Source organism: Cladosporium halotolerans, assembly GCF_011745625.1.
Source record: "Cladosporium halotolerans strain TM138-S3 chromosome Unknown Sca1, whole genome shotgun sequence".
In the NCBI taxonomy this organism is placed as follows: Eukaryota; Fungi; Ascomycota; class Dothideomycetes; order Cladosporiales; family Cladosporiaceae; genus Cladosporium; species Cladosporium halotolerans.
The window spans coordinates 980312-1001648 of record NW_027191452.1 but is presented as its reverse complement, the minus strand read 5'-3'; the positions used below and the strand labels follow the sequence as shown (position 1 = coordinate 1001648).

General features: G+C 55.9%; 7 protein-coding genes across 7 annotated transcripts; 3 read left to right on the top strand and 4 right to left on the bottom strand.

The window, feature by feature from the left end:
• Nucleotides 1-112: 112 nt before the first annotated feature.
• On the top strand, nucleotides 113-3173 carry WHR41_00364 (uncharacterized protein). The gene is made up of 2 exons (XM_069368970.1): nucleotides 113-300; nucleotides 365-3173. The coding sequence occupies exons 1-2, from the start codon at nucleotides 250-252 to the stop codon at nucleotides 2867-2869; spliced, it is 2556 nt and encodes an 851-aa protein (XP_069234159.1). The 5' UTR covers nucleotides 113-249; the 3' UTR covers nucleotides 2870-3173.
• A 354-nt stretch (nucleotides 3174-3527) lies between these two features.
• On the bottom strand, nucleotides 3528-4565 carry WHR41_00363 (uncharacterized protein; the record flags this gene model as incomplete). The annotated part of the gene is made up of 1 exon (XM_069368969.1): nucleotides 3528-4565. The coding sequence occupies one exon, from the start codon at nucleotides 4563-4565 to the stop codon at nucleotides 3528-3530; it is 1038 nt and encodes a 345-aa protein (XP_069234248.1).
• Nucleotides 4566-5938: 1373 nt separating this feature from the next.
• On the bottom strand, nucleotides 5939-8255 carry WHR41_00362 (uncharacterized protein; the record flags this gene model as incomplete). The annotated part of the gene is made up of 2 exons (XM_069368968.1): nucleotides 5939-7242; nucleotides 7305-8255. The coding sequence occupies 2 exons, from the start codon at nucleotides 8253-8255 to the stop codon at nucleotides 6385-6387; spliced, it is 1809 nt and encodes a 602-aa protein (XP_069234249.1). The 3' UTR covers nucleotides 5939-6384.
• Nucleotides 8256-9788: 1533 nt separating this feature from the next.
• On the bottom strand, nucleotides 9789-13694 carry WHR41_00361 (uncharacterized protein; the record flags this gene model as incomplete). Its single annotated transcript, XM_069368967.1, has 1 exon — nucleotides 9789-13694. The coding sequence occupies one exon, from the start codon at nucleotides 13692-13694 to the stop codon at nucleotides 9789-9791; it is 3906 nt and encodes a 1301-aa protein (XP_069234250.1).
• Nucleotides 13695-14401: 707 nt separating this feature from the next.
• WHR41_00360 (uncharacterized protein) lies at nucleotides 14402-16045 on the top strand (the record flags this gene model as incomplete). Its single annotated transcript, XM_069368966.1, has 1 exon — nucleotides 14402-16045. One exon carries the CDS (start codon nucleotides 14402-14404, stop codon nucleotides 16043-16045), a length of 1644 nt encoding a protein of 547 aa, XP_069234251.1.
• A 559-nt stretch (nucleotides 16046-16604) lies between these two features.
• WHR41_00359 (uncharacterized protein) lies at nucleotides 16605-18911 on the bottom strand (the record flags this gene model as incomplete). Its single annotated transcript, XM_069368965.1, has 1 exon — nucleotides 16605-18911. The coding sequence occupies one exon, from the start codon at nucleotides 18909-18911 to the stop codon at nucleotides 16605-16607; it is 2307 nt and encodes a 768-aa protein (XP_069234023.1).
• Nucleotides 18912-19321: 410 nt separating this feature from the next.
• Nucleotides 19322-21142, top strand: WHR41_00358 (uncharacterized protein). Its single transcript, XM_069368964.1, has 4 exons — nucleotides 19322-19475; nucleotides 19532-19934; nucleotides 19986-20292; nucleotides 20365-21142. Exons 1-4 carry the CDS (start codon nucleotides 19415-19417, stop codon nucleotides 21061-21063), a joined length of 1470 nt encoding a protein of 489 aa, XP_069234022.1. The 5' UTR covers nucleotides 19322-19414; the 3' UTR covers nucleotides 21064-21142.
• The last annotated feature ends 195 nt before the right edge of the window (nucleotides 21143-21337 follow it).

The window sequence follows — 21337 nt, the reverse complement described above, 5'->3', positions numbered from 1 at the left end:
GTATCTCGACGCGCAGCCTTGATTGGTGGGCCGTGCTGTGCGCGCCTCTTGGCCTGAGGCCGAAAGTGTGGGGTTTGTTTACTGTCCATGCGCAACGCTCAAACATCATCGCAGAGCGGGTCAAGTCAAAGCGTCCTTCCTAAGCGAACGCTGTTCCATTCCTGTCCTGGCTAATCGAACATTGTCTCATCCCATCTTTGCCAACACTTTCCGACGAGCGAAAGCCCTTCGCATTGCGGACACGCAACAATGGCTCGCCGCTCGACCAGGCTGTCGAGCCGCAACTCGACCACTCCGCAGGTATGCCATATCGCACGTGTACGTCAGTCTGGCAACCCAGGCTAAATCATTGACCGTGTTTCAGCCTATCAAGAGGGTTTCCCTCTCTCACGAGACTCCAACTACGCGCGCTCCATGTACCGTCCCGGCCAAGCTCGCCTCTCTGAACGAGAATGATGAGATGCCCGGCGCATTTCCAGGCTCCCCCAACGAACAAGACACTCCGACCATCCCGTCAAAGCGCGTCAAGACCGTGGAACCTCAAGATGCAACCCCCAAGTCTGCAGCTCCTGTCGAAGCTCCGCTCGAGGAGATGCACCCGAAGCACCTCCACCAGTCCACCGCGAAGCCGCGCGAAGAGGCGCGCTGGCTAGGATTTTCTAACATGCCTCCTGCTACCGAACCTCCGAAGCGCAACAGCAAGCTTGCTGAGGCACAGGCGACTCCGTCTCGCACAACCAAGCAAGAGCATGCATTCAGATCACCGGACTTTACATTCACATTTCGCCGCGAGCAGTCTCTGGAACTTAGCCCGGAAGCGAAAAAGCTGATGGATGAGAAGCGCGCTGAGGCGCTGCGTATCAAAGACCAGATGAAGAGCGCCGGCGAAGGATCTGCATGGTCGGGTGAAGCGTTGAGCCGGAAGATTGCGCAGCCGAAGAGCAAGAAGGGCAGGTTCAGTGAGCTGCACGATGCGCAGTTTCAGAAGATGGACTCGATTGCTGGACACGCTTCAGCATACCGCAAGGACCCTACAAGACTTGCTGCTTCTGGTGCAGACCGTAGTCTTGCGTCGCAGACACCGAGCAAATCGCTCAAGCGCAGCCCCTCCAAAGCGGAGTTGGACAAGACGGATGGAACGCCGTCCAAGAGTATCCCTCGCGTGTCATCCAAGCCCAACCTTGCCCAGCCTGGCAGCCAACTGCGGCGCGCACCCTCCATGAAGAATTTGCGTGAGGCTACTGCCGCGGAAGCTACTCCAGCCAAGCGTGTCAAGCGCGCTGATAATGACGACGTTTCGAACACCCGACCCGCGAGCAGCGACAAAGAGAAGTCCCTGCCGTCTACACCACAGCATCTCAAGGAGTCACGCGCACAGCCGAGCTACCCCAACCTAGCTCATCTCTCGACACCTACTCAGTCATCGCTCGCTCGCGCTGCTAGCGTCAAGTCAACGAAGACCACAAGCAAGATTCCCGGTCTCAGTCTCACGCGCTCACCTACGAAGGCACACGTCACCGAGCCGAGCAAAGATCACCCAGACACCTCAACGCCATTGTTAGCAAAATCACCTGCTAAGGGTGAGCTATTTCCTCGTACCAACAAGGTGGAAACCGTTGGCACTTCTGGCAAGCAAGATCCGCCCAAGCCTATGATGGACGCAGCCCTGGCACGTACGCCCGCCAAATCTGGTATGCACAAGCCTTCACGTCCAGACCAGGACAATAGCCCTTCACCGCAGAAGAAGGAGACCCAGGCGCCGCTACTTTCTCGAAGCCATCTCAAGGTGTCTGTGACCAAGGATCAAGACGTCGAAGGGGCGGGCGAAAAGCAGCCAAGCATGCCCTTGCTTTCTCAATCTCCTTCGAAAGCATCGCAAGATCACAATCCTTTCGTGGCTAAAACCACCCAATCCGCAGTCAAGAGTACCGGCAACAGTCTCGTCGGTCGTTTCAATCTCCTTCGTTCATCGCCGATCAAATCAATTCTCCGCTCGCCTCAGCGTCTGTATTCTAACGATCCGTCCAAGATTGCGGCTGGGACGCATTTCGCAACGCCGCCGAAACTTGGTGGAGACAAGGCATCCAAGCTTCCAGGACCACCACCAGCGACTGCTCCGGTCAGAAAGCATGTCGATTTCTCATCCTCAACAAAAGCACGTGAGGCGACTAAGAGTCTCACCCCATCTGACGAAGCCTCGTCTCCTTCTCAGGCAGATGCTGCATCTGAATCGGTGTCTGAAAACGCAGGTTACCCCACGCTTCCCACCGTCTTCAGCCCCGTCGCCAACCCGACTCACGACCGTCGCCGCCAGACCATTGCGCCAGGCGACTTTACATTCCGTGCTGGAGATGGCATCGTCTTCGGAAACCCTTCGCTCGCGCCGCCAGCATCTGCGAAGTCAACTATACGCCATGTCTCCGCTGAACCAGAGATTGTTCCCTCCGGTGTTGCAGCAAGTCAGAAGAAGCGCAAATTCGACTTCGAGAACAAGCTGAACGCAAACCCGGCTGAGCTCTCTCCGACTGTCACCCCGGGCAGCAAGAAGCGCAAGTTCAACTTCGAGAACGACACCGTTGCAAAGGCTGCCGAGAGCGTGAGCACTTCCGACAAGGAGAACGGCGGCTCGGAGGATGCCCAAGAGGAAGACGCCAGCCGTCCCAAGAAGCGTGTCAAATCCGCGCCGGCACCGGCCAAAGGCCCTCAGAAGCCCGCGCCGAAGGCGTCCAGGATGCCAACTCTTGGCGTGAAGCCCAAGGCTGGCGCCAACAGCAGCGGCAGCGGTGCTAAGGATGAGAAGAAGAAGTCGAGCACATCGATCAGCATGGCACGCCTGAATGCTCTTGCCATGCCAAAGCGTCGTGGCTGAATTATCGAGACCGAAAAGCTCTTCTTGCCAACACAAAAAGCTGGCGACCTGCAAATCAGTGGCTGTCCGCCACTGCGTAACTTTCGTACGACTGTCTTGTCTTTTTTCCTTGTCATGACGGCGTTTGTGAGTGTCGACCTTTCGACATCAACTGGACAGGGAACATGCTTTGGTTGCGAGTTTGGGGCGTTCAGATGGGCATTCCCGGCTGATTAAATGAGCGCTTAGCCATGGAGGCGCTGTTGCGTTGCTGTAAGCATTGTACTATACATGAACGAATGAATAAAATTGGCTTTTGCTCTCGTCTCGATTATCGAATTTATTTCGGTGATGCTCCTCTTTCTGCGAAACGAACATGCATAGTTGCAGCGGGTGCGTAAGTCCGTAGTTTTGCATGGTCATGACTTCATTCAGGTACGTCAAAAGCTTGTTACACCGCAATCACAACGTCTTCAAGGTATCTTCCAAACGAACGTAGACATCTTCTACCTCTCCGCAGTGCGATCTCCCTGCGCCTTCGCTAAACCGCCAATGTACGCATACAAAAGAGCTCAGAACAGGAGCCCAAATTATCAACTTGCCTGCTTGAACGGTATACCCCTAAGAATCTATCCGTGAACGCACGCCCGTCCACCCCTTTCCGACATTATGTGGCCGCCTATCTAGCTGCTCCACGAAGCGCAGGTTTGGCCACAACCTTCCGCGGCGACGCGCTCTTCCCCCTCGCCCTCTCCTTCCTCACGGCCGGCGCCTTCAGCAGGCAACGGTACGCGTGCCTGAACCAAGCCGTCCGGCCCTTCTCGCCCATCACAACGAGCACCCACCGCGAGCAGCCTCCGCAGAGCGCCTCTGCGTCTCCCACGCCTCGAGCAGCGCCGAGCGTCGGCCGGAAGCGGATCGGGCTGGGCAGGTAGCTTCCGGTCGCGCAGCTGATGCCGTGCGCGAAGTGCATGTGATACCAGTAGGCGCTGTCTTTCAGCGTGAGCCAGGAGGCGCAGTTGCCGCACCAGCCGGCGCGCGTCGAGCCGTCGCCGCGGACGTAGGTTGGCGTGTAGAGGTCGCCGGCCCAGCGGGTCGGCTGCTGGCGAGGGAGGGAAGGGTTGTTGGCGGCCAGGTCTTTTGCTGGTGGTGCGTGGGCCGGGTGAGATATCTCGCGTTGGAAGCTTGGGGGAATGGGAGATGAAACGCTGGGTGAATGCGGCGTCTGGATGGCTTGGGAGGCATACATGTTGTCGAGTGTTGGCTGTGGCGCTGGGCTAGCTGTGGATATGGCGAGAGGCTGCGCGTATGGACTGTTCATGTTATTGTACAGATGGTCGAAGTCACGCTCGGAGAAAGACGATTGGGAGTTGCAGTGGCCCATGTCCGAAGGCTCAGTAGTGTCGGCGTCGTATGCATAGCCCTGCGCCGTTGTATATGATGGAAAGGTGTAAGGATACTCGCAGGTTGTGGAAGATGGAATCTCGTGGAGATTGTCTTGCTGTAGCCATGTCGAGTGCAGAGTGAGCCACTCGCGCGGTATAGAAGCTGCTTCAGTACCGTGAGGGAAGCCAGTAGCTTCGAGATGTCCGTTCGATAAGTTTGGAAATGGACCGCTCGAAGCATCGGACGCCCCAAAAGGTGTATCTTCCTGCCACGCGTTGGTGAAGTCGAGAGTCTCATATGGCGAGTTCATCCGGGCACCAGAACCAGACATTTGTACCGAGCAGCGAAAGATATCAAGCCGTCGACTTGAAAGTGACACATCTCAAAGCGAGCGCTTGTGGCATGATTACATACCGAGACTAAGGGGCAGCCGGGCTCACACATGCTGCTGTGGCCCACCACCGCTTGGACGAAGATCGACTCGCCTCGGAAACGCCGCGCTGCGTGGGATCGCGTGAACGTGATTGCGCGAGCTGCGGATGTGGTGTAACGACTGATGGCGAGCACGAGCAGATGAGTGCTGTCACGCAGCTCTTGTGTGCATACGAGCGGCTGTGCCACCCAAAATTTCATGGACCGGTGGAAGGGATGGCCCGATGCAGTAGCTTTGGGCCTTGGATCCAATAGTGCTAAGCAGCTGGACGAAGCAAGGGACGAACCCAGCATACTGCTGACTCCAGATCGCAGCGCCAACGCGAGTATTGCCTGCAGCTCGGGGAATAGATCGTACCCATTGTGGCAGCCCGCATATAGAAGTGCCCATGTGGACTTCTGAGTCGAATGTTGGCAAGTCCCTAAGTCACTCCTTGGCCAGGCAATCCCATTCCTGGCGGATGCTGTGCGCATGAAAAAATCCTCGTTTCTCTAATGCAACGGAGGCTTGTCCGCCAGTTTGGATGATGTTGATGCCCGATGTGATCGCCCGATTTTGGGGTCACGTAAGCTCAGCCCTTCAATATTTCACCGAACATCCATCTCATCGAGTTAGATTGACCAAAGGGTGTCAGACCCAAAAATTGCAACGATCCGCCGTCGATAAACATCCCGCTGAGCCTTTGGGAGCAGGCATCTCAAAGACTAGGGTCCAACGTTTGTGAAGGTTGCTTCCCACAGCTGCGTTGAATAAAGCGATGAAGCTGACTTCTTGAGCCACTGGCAGCGCAGATAGCCGTGGCGAACCAATGTTATGAAGAGCATATTTCGTTCGAGAACATCCCAGGTTTATGATAGGTGGAGAGTTGTTCTCGAGACTTTGACTGCAATTTAATCATGTGGCACCGTGAAACTAGCATTATGTCAGTGATTCGCGCTCCGATGTTCAAGGCCAGTTTGACCACAAGTAGTGGCGACTTGAAATCCCCCTCTGAGATAGCTACATTGATGCGCGTTGCATGATCACCGCAGCACGGCATTTCATGCTTGATGCAGAGTCGCTTACCTTACGCGCGAAGACCGTTGGGTTGCATGAGATGATATGCTTCGTCGTTTGAGACACTCAAGGCTGGATGACTCGCACTCGATAGCACGACGTCCCCTACGACCTGCGCACACAGTCGATGTCGTAAATTAGGAAGAAGCGTTTGTGGCATAATCGTTTTCGAGTCTCCATTCCTTTGAACTAGGCTTGTGCAGGTAGGCGTCGAATCTTGTAGGTGATTATTCATTATCGTCATTTATCTTTATCTGTATCTTTATATCGAAATACACAATTAAATCCGTCTCCAGATTTGGACCTGCAGATTAGAGCCCAATGGTGCTGCTTCGCAAGGCGTGTTGCCCGCTTATTGGTGTTGTTTCAAGCCCCGGGACTGCCCCTGAGAATTGTTTCGGCGCTATGTCCGAAGTTCGATCGTCTGAGTGGAGAGGGTGGTCTCCTATTCACTGTGTGTCGCCCCTTTAATCGGGAGGGGGATTCGAGCGATGTTGATTTGCAGCAATATGGGGTGGCTGCTTTTCGATGCCGCAGGCTTTCTGCGCATCGGCGCAATGAGCGCCTTCATGGTTGCCGAGTGGGGTGAGGCTCCATTATCTCGACAGATTTCCAATGCTCAAATGGGAGGGCGCCACCTGGCAAGCTCATCGTAAGGTGATCACAGTGCTAAGACCGCAGTGACGAATGATGCGATGAGGAAAGCCGTGGGAAGCGAGAGGTTGAAGAAGCTGCAATGCTGCGAACCGACGACGTGCGAGGCAGACGAGGTGTCTCCGTTATCGCCAGAGCCGCCGGAGCCACCAGATCCTCCAGATGGCGTAGGAGAGGATGTGACAGTTGCACTAGCCAAAGGTATGGTTGAAGCAGAGTGTCCGACGGAAACAGTACCGCTTACGGTCGTAGTGTAAGTGGTCGAGATGATCGTCAATTCTTCGTAGCCCACGTCGCTCTTTCCTGGAAGGTCGCAGATCGTGGATCCTTGGAGAGCATCCTTCTTGAAGAAAGCTCGGGGTCCACCTTTGCTGACTGCTACCTCGAGGCAGCCATTGCCGCCCACCTTCACGGTCGAACAGGTGTTGACCTCAAGAAGCTCGTCGTTCGCAGAGTATCCATGTCCGTCACATAGCTCGACGTTGAAGTCGTCGGCCTCTTCACCCTTGTTGTTCAGCACTAGAACCATCTTCGGGTCGCCGTCCGCGCCTCTTGCGAACGCGATTGAGTTCGAATCAATGTGAATGGTGTCACTGAGGGCCTTGGTGTATTGATCATACTTGCGGGCAAGGTGACGGCGGAAGAGGTTCAGCTTGGCAAAAAGTTGGTAAAGCGTTGCATCTTCGTGGTAGCCGACCTCCCAAAGTGCCTGGCGGTTGGTGTAAGGCTCGGTGCCGCCGTCTAAGTGCTGCTCCTGGCCGTAGTATACGACCGGAATGCCGTCACTGAGAATGACGAAGTTTGCGACGTTCTCGGCACGCGCGAGATCGGTGGTGTAGTTTTTGAAACGTACGGTATCGTGATTCTAGAAGAAGTCAGTCATCTCGAGTCGGAACCGTTGGAATACCTGGCAGGAAGCCCACGTACCTCGCTGAAAGTAACAAGGGTAGTCGGGTCTTTGCAAACGTTCCTCTGGGACTGAATCATGTCTGCAAGTTTCTGCATGCTGCCATCGGGACCTTCGAAGCCGTAGACCAAGGGCCAAAGAAGCGGGTAATTGAGCACGCTGCCAATGGTATCCTGCCACTTGCAAACAAGCGTCTCATCTGGAGCTGAGACCTCTGATGTCGCAAAGACGTCGGCAGAGTCCATGAAGTCCGGGAAGAAGTCTGTTGGCACGTTCAATGCGGCATCGATTCGGAGACCGTCCACACCCCATTTCCAAATCTGGTTCTTGATCCAGAGAGCAAACATCTGCCTGACCTCGTCGTTCTCGGTGTCCAAATCCACTAACATCGTTTCGTTGCTGCCAAGCCAGCAATCTTGGCTGTTCTGGAGCTCCGTCCATTGGTAGTGATTCGGGCAGTATGAGTGGTAATACTTCGGATCGTTAAAGGGACGCAGCTTGGAATAGTCCAGATCCTCCAAAGGCCCTTGAGCAGCCATGTGGTTTACCACGACGTCAAGCATGAGCAGCATGCCGCGGCGGTGAATCTCATCGATGAGCTCACGGAGGTCTTCTTCACTGCCAAAAGACAGGTTGATTTCGTAGATGTCGTTTTGCCAGTATCCAGCGTACGCATCACCGTCACCTGTCCATGCCGACATCTGTGCGACGATAGGCGAGATCCAGATAGCGTCGAAGTTCATGCCCTGAATATAATCCAGATGTTCCGTGATTCCCTTCCACGTTCCACCGCAATGCACACCCAAAGTCGGGTCGCATTTCGCCACCTCTGTGCCATTGGCGAGACCGAAGCGGTCGGTCAAGACCTGGTAGATTGTGCGGCCCCGCCATACGTCCTCGTGTGCTGCATGTGTGAGGGTGAAGACCGAGAGGAGCACTGCCGCGAGGCAGAACGACGCCGGGCGTAACATTGTCGCGGTGAGAGCTGGCGACTAGAGTTGCAGCAAACAGAGGGAAGAGTGACGTTTAAGCATGCCTCTCGGAACTATTCTTAGACGGCTTGTCAAAATTAAGTGCTGGGGCTAGTCCGGCCTTAAGGCGCGCGCCAGGCACAACTGTCGTGTAGCAAAGAAGCTCGGCTCGGGGACTGGATAGGGCCGCGGGCAGTCGGCAATTTATTGACCCTCGCTAGAACAATTGGTCGAATTGCGCCGTGATTAAGTACATGCGGCTCCAAGGGTGGTGGCAGAGTCTGCCGTTTGGTCCCGATCTCGCCTTCCGCGCACAGACTGGCTGGTGGCGAGAATGACTGGGGCAAGGCGACAGACTTCGAACGCCCGGCTGGGGTGTCCTGGCCTGTCGGGATGGCCGTTTCGACTCGGCAATCTCCCCGAGCGCCTTGTCCCCGTCACTTGAACGGCTGCGTGCACGCACGACGGCGGTGCCTGTGGGATTCCTGTCTCGACGGTGGCTTTGGTCGAGACGCCCTTGCGCTGTCATTCCGGCATGTGCAGTCCGAGCCGCTCAATCCTCTTTGCTACTATCCGACCGGAGTCGGATGCGGCGGCTGGGCACGGAAACCGCGTGAGGCTTGTGTGGTTTTCGACTCCACACGGAAGCGAGCCGCCTCACATTTATTGGCATGTACATGTGACAGCTCGACGCGAGTGGTCGGCGAGAGTGGGTGCATCAGACGAGTCAGGAACTCAGGAGCCCAACCCCAGCCTGTTGAGCTCCGCTACTCCGTACCCTTTGCAGCGCGTGTGCCTGAACGCCTGAGCGGCAAGAGGATCAGAGAGAGAGAGGGAGGGAGGGAGGGCCATGAAGTGACATTCGCGTGAGGCGGTCAGTTTGCGGTCAGTTTGCGGTCAGTTTCCGATCGACGCGGTCTCAAGCAGTCCACCGGGCGCACAGATTGCTGGGCATCTGGCGGCTGCAATAAGCTTTTCTGCACAATCGCAGCCTCGTCTCTGTTGGAGCGCCACGCCGCGCGGCAATATTGCCTTCTCCAGCGCGTTCCTCAGGATAACAAAAAGCAGTCGCGAAGCCAGCCGCCAGCCTCCAGGCACCATTCGAGATAATGGCGTTCGAATAAGGATTCGAGTTCGCTGAGTCTGTGCTTATTGGGGCGCCTTATCACCACGTGGACGTAACGGCGCGGGCGATCAATTTTAATTGATCGCCATATGTTGAGAATAGGAAGCAATATTTGTATGCCGGTGCTGACAACGTACAATCAGGAAAGCGGATCACTGCTTGGCAGCACAGATTAATCGTTGGCCTAGAAATTTGTAGGATGCATGATCTCTGATGAGCATCAAATAGTGTGCCATGGGAAAGCTCTCCTGAGGAGCTGTTGGATTTTGTGTCTCCTCTTTGTGGGAATTAGAAGTGTACTCCCTAGCTAAAGCTACGCCACCAATTTAAAGCAAAGTCAATTGTGACACTTGCTGAATGGAATCTGATAAGGCGATCGCTGAAACGACCAACCGGTCACCGCGTTCTTACAAGACCTCCGCAATACTCTGCCTCTCGATTTGGCTTTTCTGCCTTTCGTTCCTCGAGACTCTCCAGTAGTTGTCGGCGTAGTCTCCACACTGCATAGCGCGCAGGAAATCCTCGTCGTGCGTGATGACGATCAATTGGAAGTTCTTCTGCGCACGACGCACACGGATGATCTCAGACAAGCTTTCAGCCAGAGCACGAATGTTGTCGCGGTCGAGGTTGGTCGTCGGCTCATCCAGCGCGATCAGCCCGCAGTTGACACCGAAGCACTCGGCCAAAGCAAGGCGAATAATAATTGAAGCCAATACCCTTTGACCGGCGGAACAGCGTCCGCGCATGTCCATTTCGGCATCGGACTTGATCATGCACACACGATAATTGTAGCTCTTGTTGGCTCTCGCGTTTTCGCTCTCGGACTTGATGAGGATAGTGTCGACATCGGTTCCCTGGTAGGTCTTTCGCCAGAGCTCGTCGATGATGCGGTTGATCTCTTCCATCTTCAATGTGTGATACTTCATGACAGCTTTGTCGAGGGCGCCAATGTAGCGTCCCAGGTCCTCAATGCAGGCCTTTGTCGTCTCGACTTGAACGTGCGCGAGCCGATACTGGTGCGCAGCATTCTTGTATTCAATGTCATAATCGGCCAGCAGTTGCTGCAGCTGCACATCCTTCGACTTCATCTCACCAACGATGGTAGCCTGTTCACCGGCAAGCTTGTTGCGCTCCAACTGCCATCGTGCACCTTCGCGTTCGTTACGAAGCTTGTCAGCTTCCGCATTCGTACGCTCGAGCTCCTCAATTTCGGCGCGGACTGTATTCAACCCCCGAAGATCACGTCGGTAGCGCTGGTTGTCTGAAACTGCCCGTTTGGTTTCATCTACGTTGCGCAATGCTCCTTCAAGACGCTTCACTTCGCGGACGACAACATGCTGGTCCTGTTCGAGACGATCGACTTCGGCCTTTAAACCATCAATCTCACGCTGGGCGCGTTTCATCTGGTTCTCACCTCCGCGCTCGATATACGACTCGATCTCCTGGCTCGCCATCTTGAGCTGGTTGAGACTAGTATTGAGCTTGCTCGTCTCTGCCTGCAACTCGCGGTCCTTGTCTGCGCCGCGAGTTGAAATATCGTCGTACTTGGCTTGTGCCTGGGAAAGCTGTGGCCCAAGGGCTTGAACATCTTCATCAACTGCACGCATAGCTTCACGCTGGGCGTTGTTGGCACCTTTGAGCTCTTCAATGTGGCCCTCGAGCGAAAGCTTTTCCTTCAATTGGTAGTCTGCAGTGCTCAACCTGCCCTTGATGTCCCGGACTTCGAGTTCCAAGGCGTTGATTAGGCTCTTCGTGCGGTCTTTTTCGGTGGTGAGTTTAGCGAGATGGGCTTTCGCGTTCCTCGCTTCTTCATTGACCTTCCTGATGTCATCTTGAACGGCTTCCAGACCGCGGGATCCTCCAGAAGCCTTCTGCTTAGCAAGCAGCTCCTCAATCTGGCCCTCAAAGGCTCCGATTTCGTTGCTGTACTTCGCGATGTTCTGCACGGTGCGAGCCATGGCATCGACGTCACGCTTCGCAGCTTTACGATCATCGACCTCACCATCTTGGTGTTCCAGTTGCATGTTCAACTTTTCTCTCTTGTCTGTCAGCTTCCTCTCCTCAGCCTCCATCGTTGGGATGTCCTTTTGCGTGAGCCTTTCCCAAGTATCGAAGTCGGATCCGACAGCCCTGGCAGCCTTCAACTGCTCCTCCAGCTCTTCCAGTTGCTTGGTGTCAACATCTTCCACGTGACTGAGTTGCCTCTGAACAGCAGTACGCATGTTGTCAGCCTCCCTGTCGCTCTTGAACCCTCTTTTGCACGTGTTGCAAGCCTTGTGCTCATTCGCAACTTTCAGACACTGTTCAAAATACTGACGGATGAGCTTCGCAGAGTCTGCGTCGGTCTTGGAAATGCTGTAACTGCGTTCGATCTCGCTGAGCTCATCGTTGTAATCTTTTGGCTCGCATTCTAAAGCATCTCTGATTGCCTTGGCCGCGGCTTGTACTTCGAGGCGCTTGTTCTTGAGATCTGACCGAAGGTTGTTGATTTTGAAATCGAGCTGCTCCAGCTCTCGCCCTGTACCGTCGCGCTGGTTTTCCGCTTCGACCACGCTGCTTTGCCTCTCTTCCACGGCACGCAGGAAAGCAGTCTCTACGGAAGATGGTTGCCATCCCCCGCCAAGAACAGAAACGATCTTGTCGCCATGCGCTCCTGACATTGTCTTCAAGCTCTGTTGGCGTTCTTTGAGCTCCTTCTGCACGAAGTCCAGCCGAGCAGAGTCGCCGGCCTGGCGTGTGCCTTGGACAAGCTCCGTGTCCAGCTTCTCCTTCTGTTCGTCAAGATCGCGAAGCTTCGTGTCAGCAGCCTGGATCTGCTGGTCCCATGCGGCGTTCTCGAAAGTAGTTTTGTTCGATCCCAGACGTCCTTCAACATCCCGCAAGGATGATTCAATGGCCGCCTTGCCACCCTCATCGACGCTGATTTGATCCAGTTTATCTTGTAAAGAGCCGATCTTTTGGTCGTTGGAAGCAATGGTCTGCTTGGCACTTTCTTTGCGCGAGTTCAGAGCTGACTTCTTCTCATTGAGATTGGTAATGACTTTCTGAGCGTTTTGGAGCTCCTCGGCGGTCTCACGGCGAGCGCGCTCGAAAGCAGCATTTTGATCGCGAGCCATTTTAGCGATGCGATCCATGAAGGCCCTGGCTTGGTCATCATTGACCTCAAGATCGTAACCGCGGATATTGTGGCGTCGTGCAGTTTCCTTGACCAGGGTTTCACGATTCACCAGTTGACGCTCGTAGCTCTGATGTTGCGCTTCATAGGAGCCATACTCGCGTTCCTTCGTCACGACTTTGCTCCTGACCTCGTTGATATCTCTGTTCAGGTCTCCGTAGCGACCCGTGCTCGACGCGAGATCGCGTTTGAGGGTATCCACACGCCCTTCATAATCGTCAAGCATTTGCCGTAGCTCTTCGTCACTCTCCGACATCTCAGACAGATTCATTCTCAAGGACTGCACACTCTCTTCCTTGGTCTTTTCTTCGATGCGCTTGCCAGTAAGCTTTCCAACAATGACTCCAGCTTCTTCAACCAGACTCCAAGCATGCTCGGCTTTCTCAGTCGCGGCACGGATCTGGTCGCCGAGTTCCTCGCTCCTGGCCCGATGCTCCTCGATTTCCTGAGATAGATCCATACTGCGTTTCTCGGACTTCTCAGCCTTTTGCTTGTCGGATTTGCTGTGCTCATAGTCTTTCTTGTAGCCGATCAGCTTTTCATTCTGCCCTTTGCGCATGACTTTGATGTTGTCGATGGCCTGAGAATATTTCTGGGCCTCGAAAATCTTGTCGAAACGCTCCTTCAGGTCCTTCGGAGTAGAGAGAGGCCAGAGGGACTCGTCCTGATGGCAAAAGATCACATAGTCAAGCACGGCTTTGCTGGTTCCGAGGTACTTCGGTAGGACCTCGTTGACCTCCGCCACCCTAGAGGAGATCGACCTCTTCTCACCGTTCTTCCAGACGTTGATGTTAGATTCTAGAGCTTTCATGCTACGTGCATTCTTTTTCACGGTGAGCTGGAGATTCCGGGTGCAGATCATTCGGTTGCCCTCGGTATTCCTGAAGCTGACCTTCACCTGCGCCATGACTTCCTTGTCCTGGGCGAGGTTGGGGTCGTGGATGAAGGCGCCTCCCAGCTTACCGTTTGGTGGCAGCTCTCCGGTTGTCGCGTACTTGAGACATTCGATAATGGTGGTTTTGCCGGACCCGTTCGTGCCAACGATGAGCGTGAGTGGCGGCGTGAATTGCATGGTTTCGGACCGGGTGTTGTCGAAGGAGCGAACGCCCAGGATGGACAGTTTGTCTATGCGAGACATGGTGGGCGACCGGCAAGAGGGTCTGGCTGTGGAAGCAGGCGATGGATGCCCGTGGGCGCAGAAGAGGAGATGGGTTTTGGACGGGAAGCAGGGCGGTGCAGAGATTTGTATTTACTGGTGCTGCGCGGAGCTCATACTGAAAGCCTTGCACGCTCGTGTGTGAGCAAGAAAGCTGGCAGAGCAGCCGGAGACTTTTGCTTTGTTAGGAGCTGGTGGCGCAAGTGAAGTACCAAACGGTCGCGTCCGGCGTAGGCAGTCGCGCAGCAGGGGCCTTATGCAGGCGCGCGATCACGTGAGCGCAATTCACCACGCTCGGTCCCAGGCTGAGGCGCTAAGGCTGTGCGTCACCAGTGGCGCGCAGGCGCAAGTCGAGTCTGGGGAGGGTGGTGGGAGAAGACGGTCAGCGGCGTGCGGATTGCCATGCGACTTCACTTTCCCCATTCTCGCAAATTCGGTCTCGTACCGCGTATCACATTTCTCGGCTCAGACACACTCACGTCCCTGCTGCTGAAGCCCACACGCCGGAACCAGAAAACTCCTGCATTTGCGCCGACTGTCATCTCCTGCCCGCCCGGTGCCGACCCGCAGACGCCGCGTCGCGTGCTCCGCAAAGCCTCCCTCTTGATCGCGAGTCGCATCGTCGATGCGACCCCTGCGCGCCGTAAACTGACCGCGTCGGGGAAGCTGACCGCGCCAGCGCGACCGCCATGTCCATGTACAATCCTCTGGGCGCCTCTCAGCAGGGCAGCGGCCTGGGGCAGGTCCCGTTGTCCGGTCCTGCGTCCGAAATGCCGCTCTTAGACCCGACCGACTTGATGGGAGGCAACCTGGACCTGGACATGTCGCTGCCCATGGATCTGGACGTGGACCTGAGCGGCGCTGTCGGAGATCCGTCAAATTTCAAGGCTTCTGCTGCGCCTTCTATTGAGAATGGAATGGGCACGCAACAATTGGATTCACGATTGCAGAGCATGGCCGCGGGAGCTGGAAACATACCGTTCGGAATGCTGGAAAATGAGCAGAGCCAGCAAGGCCAGCAGCAGCTCCAAGACCAGAGTGAAGCGACAATGTCGGGTGCGGGCGCGGGACCTCTGCCAACAACACATGGGATGCATCAGCCGTCTCACACCACACTCACGGAGTTTACAAAGAGAAGGAACTGGTCGCAACGGGTCATTGAAGAGCTACGAGATTTTCTGCATATCCTTACACCAGACGGCCGCATACTGTATGTCTCCCCGTCCTGCCAAGCGATAACAGGATACGAGCCGCGACATCTTATTGGCAAGTTCATCGGCGAGTATGTACATCCTGACGACACGGGGATCTTCATGCGCGAGTTCAACGAAAGTATCGCGAGCGGCAACGTGCTGCGCTTCTTCTACCGATTCAAGAAAGACGATGGCACGTACCTGATATTTGAATGCCACGGTCACCCACATATCAGTCCCCCCGAGCCCGGCACCCAACAAGCGCAAATGCTGGAGCAAGGTCCACCTGAACAAGCGCACATAGCTGGAGTCTGTAGGGGTTTCTTCATGATGGCAAGACCATACCCCACCAAGAACGCGGCTTTGTTGGACTCCTTTCTCGAACACAAGATTGAGAACGAGCGGTTGATGAAACGGATCGACGAGCTCAAACGTGAGGAGCGCGATGAGACGGCCGAGCAAGAGCGCATTTACCGCGATCAGCTCTCAACCACAGCAGCCACGCCTTCAGAGCAGATGAACAAAGCTCAGAAAACGAGCCCCGAACAGACACCCGAGGGTTCCCGCAAAGAACCCAGTCCGAACTACCAAGGCATGCCGCCGCCCGCGAAGCCGACGATATCGAATACCGCCCTCACTCGACAGAACCTCAGCCAAGCGCTCAGTGGCCAGAAAAGCGATTCCATCGCCGACAAAATGTCTCGATATGAGTCAAATTCTACGCACCTCGAATCAATCGAGCTCCTAACCGGACTGCGGTATCGGGACGGCGAACGCAGCCACGGCATCTCTACTGGAGACACTTCGCCCGCTCTCATCCGCGGCGATGCCGGCATTGCGATCCTGCTTGACCGTGACCGAGAACGCGACAGCAGCAAGAAAGAGAAAAAGAAGACCAAGGTCGCCGACGAGTACGTGTGCGCCGATTGCGGCACGCTGGACTCGCCCGAATGGCGGAAAGGCCCGAAGGGCCCGAAGACCTTGTGCAACGCCTGTGGCTTGAGGTGGGCAAAGAAAGAGAAGAAACGATCGGGTGTTGATGTCGGCGCTGGTGAGAGTCCCGTGGGCACGCAGGGTAGTGCCGGGTTCGGCGTGCCGCCTGGACTACCCACGAAGCAGAGCTCTGGGGGTAGCGACTGAGAAGATGACGGAAGGCGGCCGTTGCTTTTGATTTTGGAGACGATAAACCCGGACGGTGTTTGATAGGCGTTCTCTTTTGCCGATGGTTGCGGTTTTCGTTACTCTATTGCGATTATGCCCTCGGGAGATGAAAGGCCGAGGGGAACAAGGGTGCTAATGGTGGTGCCCGGTTTCTAAGGAGTATCAGGCCGGATTAGATGCTAGTCGACGTCGGTACTGGTTCAGGATGCATCTATGCCATCAGGCGTTCTCTTACGAGTCGTGTAGCCTTTTAGCTATAGGAATGTGGATATGGAAATGGATGAGACCTGTCAGTCTCGCCCTGCCACAATGAAACCAAACACCCTAATGCTTGCTTAAGGCTGAACGAAAATGAACGATCCACAGATACGAATGACATGTAGGAGAGTGAACCGAAGAAAAGATATTCATGCTAGTGTAGTTCAAGTACAAACTCCAGGGTTGACGCGCCGTTGCCCCGGACATCATTTTTTTCTCCAACTCTGCATCGTACAATCAGTTTTCCATGTATCAATCGCTATCGGTAGCAAGGGTTTGTTTAGCTCCTGAAGAAGCTTCTCTTGAATCCTTCCGCGACCTCGCCCCCGCCATTGCCGTTTCCACCCATCATCGAGCCTCTCATACTAGCACCAAGCCGGTTACCCGCAACACCGGCATCGACTTGCGCCGCCTCGACGCGCTTGCTCAGATCCGCCGCACCAGAGTCGATCACTTGCAATTGCGCCAGATGAGAATTAAGCACGCGCACGATCTGGCTGAGCGGGTCCTCGCCCGATTCTTTCGAAGCCTTGCCGCTCGACGCAGACGAAGAAGAGAGCTTAGCCGAAGCGTCGTTGATCCCTTCGATCATAGCCGTCAGGCTCTGGTTCATTTCCATCAAGCGGTCGGAGCAGGCCTCGGCAGCCTTGTAGGTGGTCTCGCGCTCGCGGTCAACACCGCCAGCGTCGCTGAGTCCAGCTTGCTCGAGGAGGCCATCGACATCAGCCTCGTATTTGTCAAGACGAGCCTCGAGCTCCCGTTGGCCCTGCTCGACTGTCGAGAGCTGGCGCTCCACTTCAGCAACGTCCCGCTCCGCTTGGAAGCAGCGGGAATACAGTTTGGAAATGGATGTGCTGTTGTTCGTGAGTTCACGGTCCCAGGTGCCCACCTGAGTTGCAAGCTTGGCAAAGCGAGACTGGTGAGTAGCGAGAGAGGTGGACCACGCCGTCAGAATCTCGTCTAGGGATTTGCCTGCAAGACGCGAGGCCGGCTGAGTTGGCTGTGAAGCTTGCGAAGGTTGCTGAGCCGTGGAAGCGCCAAACAGAGATGCTCCGCCAGTGGTTCCGGAAGTCGCAGCTGGCTTTTCGCTTGAGGATGTATCAGCTGGCTTAGAAGTGCTGGCTGCACCGCCGCCAAACAGTGTGGAGCCTGTTGTCGCGCCAGAAGTGGCAGTAGTCGTGGTAGGTTGAGACGAAGACGTAGCACCAGCCCCACCAAACAAGCTGGGAGTAGCAGACGTACCGGGGGCTGAGCTTGCCGGGGTACCCTCCGGCTTCTTGCCAAACGCGCCTCCAAAAAGGTCAGGCTTCGGGGCCTCCGCTGGCTTCTCAGTGGACGGCTGCGCTTCTTTGCTCGCTTCGGGCTTCTTCTCGCTGAAAAGGGACTTTGATGCATCACCAGTAGTGGCCCCTCCACCTAGGTTGCCAAAGCCAAATTGCGTGGCAGGCTTGGCTTGCGATTCTCCAGAAGATGGAGCGGAAGCTTTGTTCTCGTCCGGTTTGGATGTTTGGCCGAAGAGGTTTGAGGTAGGTTTCGCTGCGGCAGCTCCTCCTCCGAAAAGACTGGCGCTCGGGGGGTTGCCCGCTGGGGTGAAACTCGGAGCCGCTGTCTTGGTCGCCTGCGGCGTGCTGGCGCCACTGCCTTCCTTAGATGCATCTTTGGCACCAAAAAGACCTCCAGCAGGAGCTGCCGCCGGGGTGGAAGTGGTGTTGCTGCTTCCTCCGCCGAACAGGTTGCTTGTAGGTGGCTTGCTTGGCTGCCCAGCTGTTGCTCCAGGAGTTTGGCCGAAAAGAGTGTTAGATGAGCCAGTGGTGCTTGCGGGCGTCTGTGAGCCACCGAACAAGCTGCTGCCGGTGCCGGCACTTGCGGTCTGGGGCTTGTTTTGTCCAAACATCCCGCCTCCGCTAGAAGATGTGTTGTTGCCAAAAAGGCTGCTGCCTCCTGATGTGCCCGTCGTCGATGTTTGTTGAGGGTTCGATGTAGCGCTGGTGCCGCCAAAAAGCGTCGAGCCAGATGAAGCACCAGTAGTAGCGGGTGTTTGTGCAGGTTGACTTTCGTCCTTCTTTTGCCCAAAGCTGAATCCACCACCAAGCGGAGTGCTGGTACCGCTCTGACCGGCAGCAGCGCTTCCAAAAAGGCCGCCGCCAGACTTCTGTTCCCCACCGCTTGCTGCAGGTGCTGCTCCTCCAAAAAGGCTCCCGCCCGCCGGCTTCGGGGTAGATGCGCCGCTTCCGAATAGGCCCTTCTGCTCTCCTCCACTGGGCGCTGGAGGTTTCGCGCCGAAGAGGCCGCCTCCGGAAGGCTGGGGCGTCGAGGTACCGCTGGCGCTGCCGCTGCCAAACAAGCTGTTCTGTTGCCCTCCGCTCGAAGCGGCGTTGCCAAAAAGACCTCCGCCTCCGCCTCCCGTCGTTGGTGTAGTGCTGCCGCCTCCGAAGAGACCACCGCCGCCGCTGCCTGAAGGTGTGCTCGCGCCGCCGAACAGCGGCTTCGACTGTTGTTGATTGTTGCTTGAGCCTGCGGTGCCAAAGAGCGATCCTCCAGCAGCGCCGCTGGAGCTGGGCGTGGTGGAGCCGAAGTTGAAAGCCATGATTATGGGGGGTGTGGCGCGTCTGGCGTGCCGTGGGAATGCTATGCCGTGCTATGCAATGCGACGGAATGCGCGTCGATGCGGTGGAACGCGGCGGAGCGGCGTGCACGAAGAGCAGTGATTTGTGCAGTCAGGAGCTCAGCGGACCATCGCAGTCTGTCCGCGCCGTAACGAGCAATGGGTGGTTATGGGGATGCGTTGACAGGAGGCTGCGGTCTTTCACTAGAAACTTGCACCCATTGCAGCTGCTACTGGAGAACGCGCGCGCTCCGACGTGAAAGCTTGAGCGTTTGCGGCCTGAGGCGCTCAGCGTCGCCCGAGACTGACGTCGGCTGGCGCGGTGAGCGACGCGGTGGAGATGGGGCCAGACCAACGTCGCAGGGCATTGCTGAGCTGCACAGCCCGCATCGTCTTCCCTAGGCGCTCCCCTCCTCTGTCTTTTCCCTCTGTCCACCATACACTTCACCAGCCGTCCTCTTGCGACCCGGAACCTATCTATTACCATGGCCGACCTACAACCGCCCTCACAGAAACCCGAGGACCCTGGTGCGCGCGAGCTCGAAGGTACAAAGGCACTCACTCAACCTGCTCATGGAATGCCGTGCTCACTCGTTTGGTAGAATCTTCCGACGACCACTTCTCGTCGGCCTCTGAAGGCGACGAACAGCGTCCGACAAGTGCTAGCTCCAACCCTATCATGCGTGTCGAGCGTGTGGACGACAGGCCCGCGCATGGCGAAGTCCCTGGTACCGAGGCATACCGGCAACGCATGCTCGACGCCGTTCCCGATGAAATGGAGGTCGTTCCCGACGGTCAACGTTCGCGATCAAACACAACCCGCAGTAGGGCTGCTAGCAATCTTAGCACAAACAGCGGCGCCGGCAGTCCCATTCCTCGCACTGTCGTGGAGCGAGTCGACGACCGCCCGGCGCATGGCGAGGTCGAAGGTACAGCTGCGAGGGAAATGCGCTTGGCAGACGCGGAACCGGACGAGATCAAGTTGGTTCCGCAGAGCGAGGGTAGGTGAGTTGGTCGGTGTGCGATAGAGAAGGCAATTACTGACGAGCCCTACAGAGAAGAGAGCAACACAGAAAGCCAGCCCCTAAGCGATGACGAGCAACAAACTTGGTTTCGAAGTATGTGGGAGGGCGGAGAAGCGGAGAAGCAGCAAACAACAGAGCCAGAGCCAGAGCCAGCAGCAATTGAGGAGGACGAGACTAACGAAGATGACGACGATTTTGGTGACGACTTCGACGATTTCGCAGAGGGGCAAGAGGCAGACGATGACTTCGGTGACTTTGACGATGCCGATGAAACCCCAATGGCCTCGGAGCCTGCACCACCAGCACAAACGCAGCAGCCCGATTTGTTAGCTGGCCTTGTAAGTAGCGTGCAAAGCGATCTTCATTCCCAATCTTGTGTATCCATATACTAACTTGCCCGTTCACTTCAGTCCCCGCTGAATCTCGCTACCGCCTCAGACATTGACTCATCAATTGGCCCTTATCTCGACTCAATATTTCCCGAATCCAAATCAGCACCTGACGGGCCACGCCCATCCGATGTGACCGGCGCTGCCTTCCTTTCAGACCGCTCGCTTTCCCTCTGGCAGCAGCTCCTTCAACCACCACCAATGGCCCCCCCGAATTGGACCCGAAGTCGTATCCGTCGCCTTTTTCTTGTTTCGCTCGGAGTACCTGTGGATTTGGATGAGATCCTGCCTCCTTCCAAGCAGAAACGCCTCGTCCTTCCCAATATCAATCTCTCCTCCACCGCGTCTCCCCGACACAGCAGCGCCGTTGAGCGTTTGAAGCAAGGATCAGCCAACAATAGCAGCACATCCCTCGATTCGAGAGGCGCAGCTAAGCCCAAGCAAAAACGACCGACCACACTCAAAGGTCCGCCGCCACCACCTGAGTTTGACCTTAATGCTGCCGCGCTGTTGTGCTCAACAACAGTGGAGGCGCTGGCGAACATGCTTGACGCGGAGCTGCGAGAGCACGTCGGGACTTTGGATGGATTGAATGGACGCGCAAGCGGTGTGCTTGAGTACTGGTTAATGCGAAGAGATGAGGGTGTCAAAGAGAAAGAGGCGCTCGAGGGTGTAATAGAGAACTTGGTTGGGTTCGTCAAGGGCCGAAGAGGAGGCTGAGTTGTCGCCCTGAGATTTCTGCCAAACACATGAGACTTGAGATAAATCAGACTACGATAATGAAAGCTCCTCCCCAAAATCTATGCATCTTATATACTGCAGTGGTCTTGTTGTAAGTGAGGAGGAAGCTTCCGTGTGGAATACAAACGATAGTTGAGATGCGCCACTCTACCTTGGCAATGCGACCACATTCCGTCGTTGCAGTGATGGACTGATGAGACTGGCGGCACGAGCTCATAGAGGTATTGACGGAGGAGCCGAACCGACGGATGCT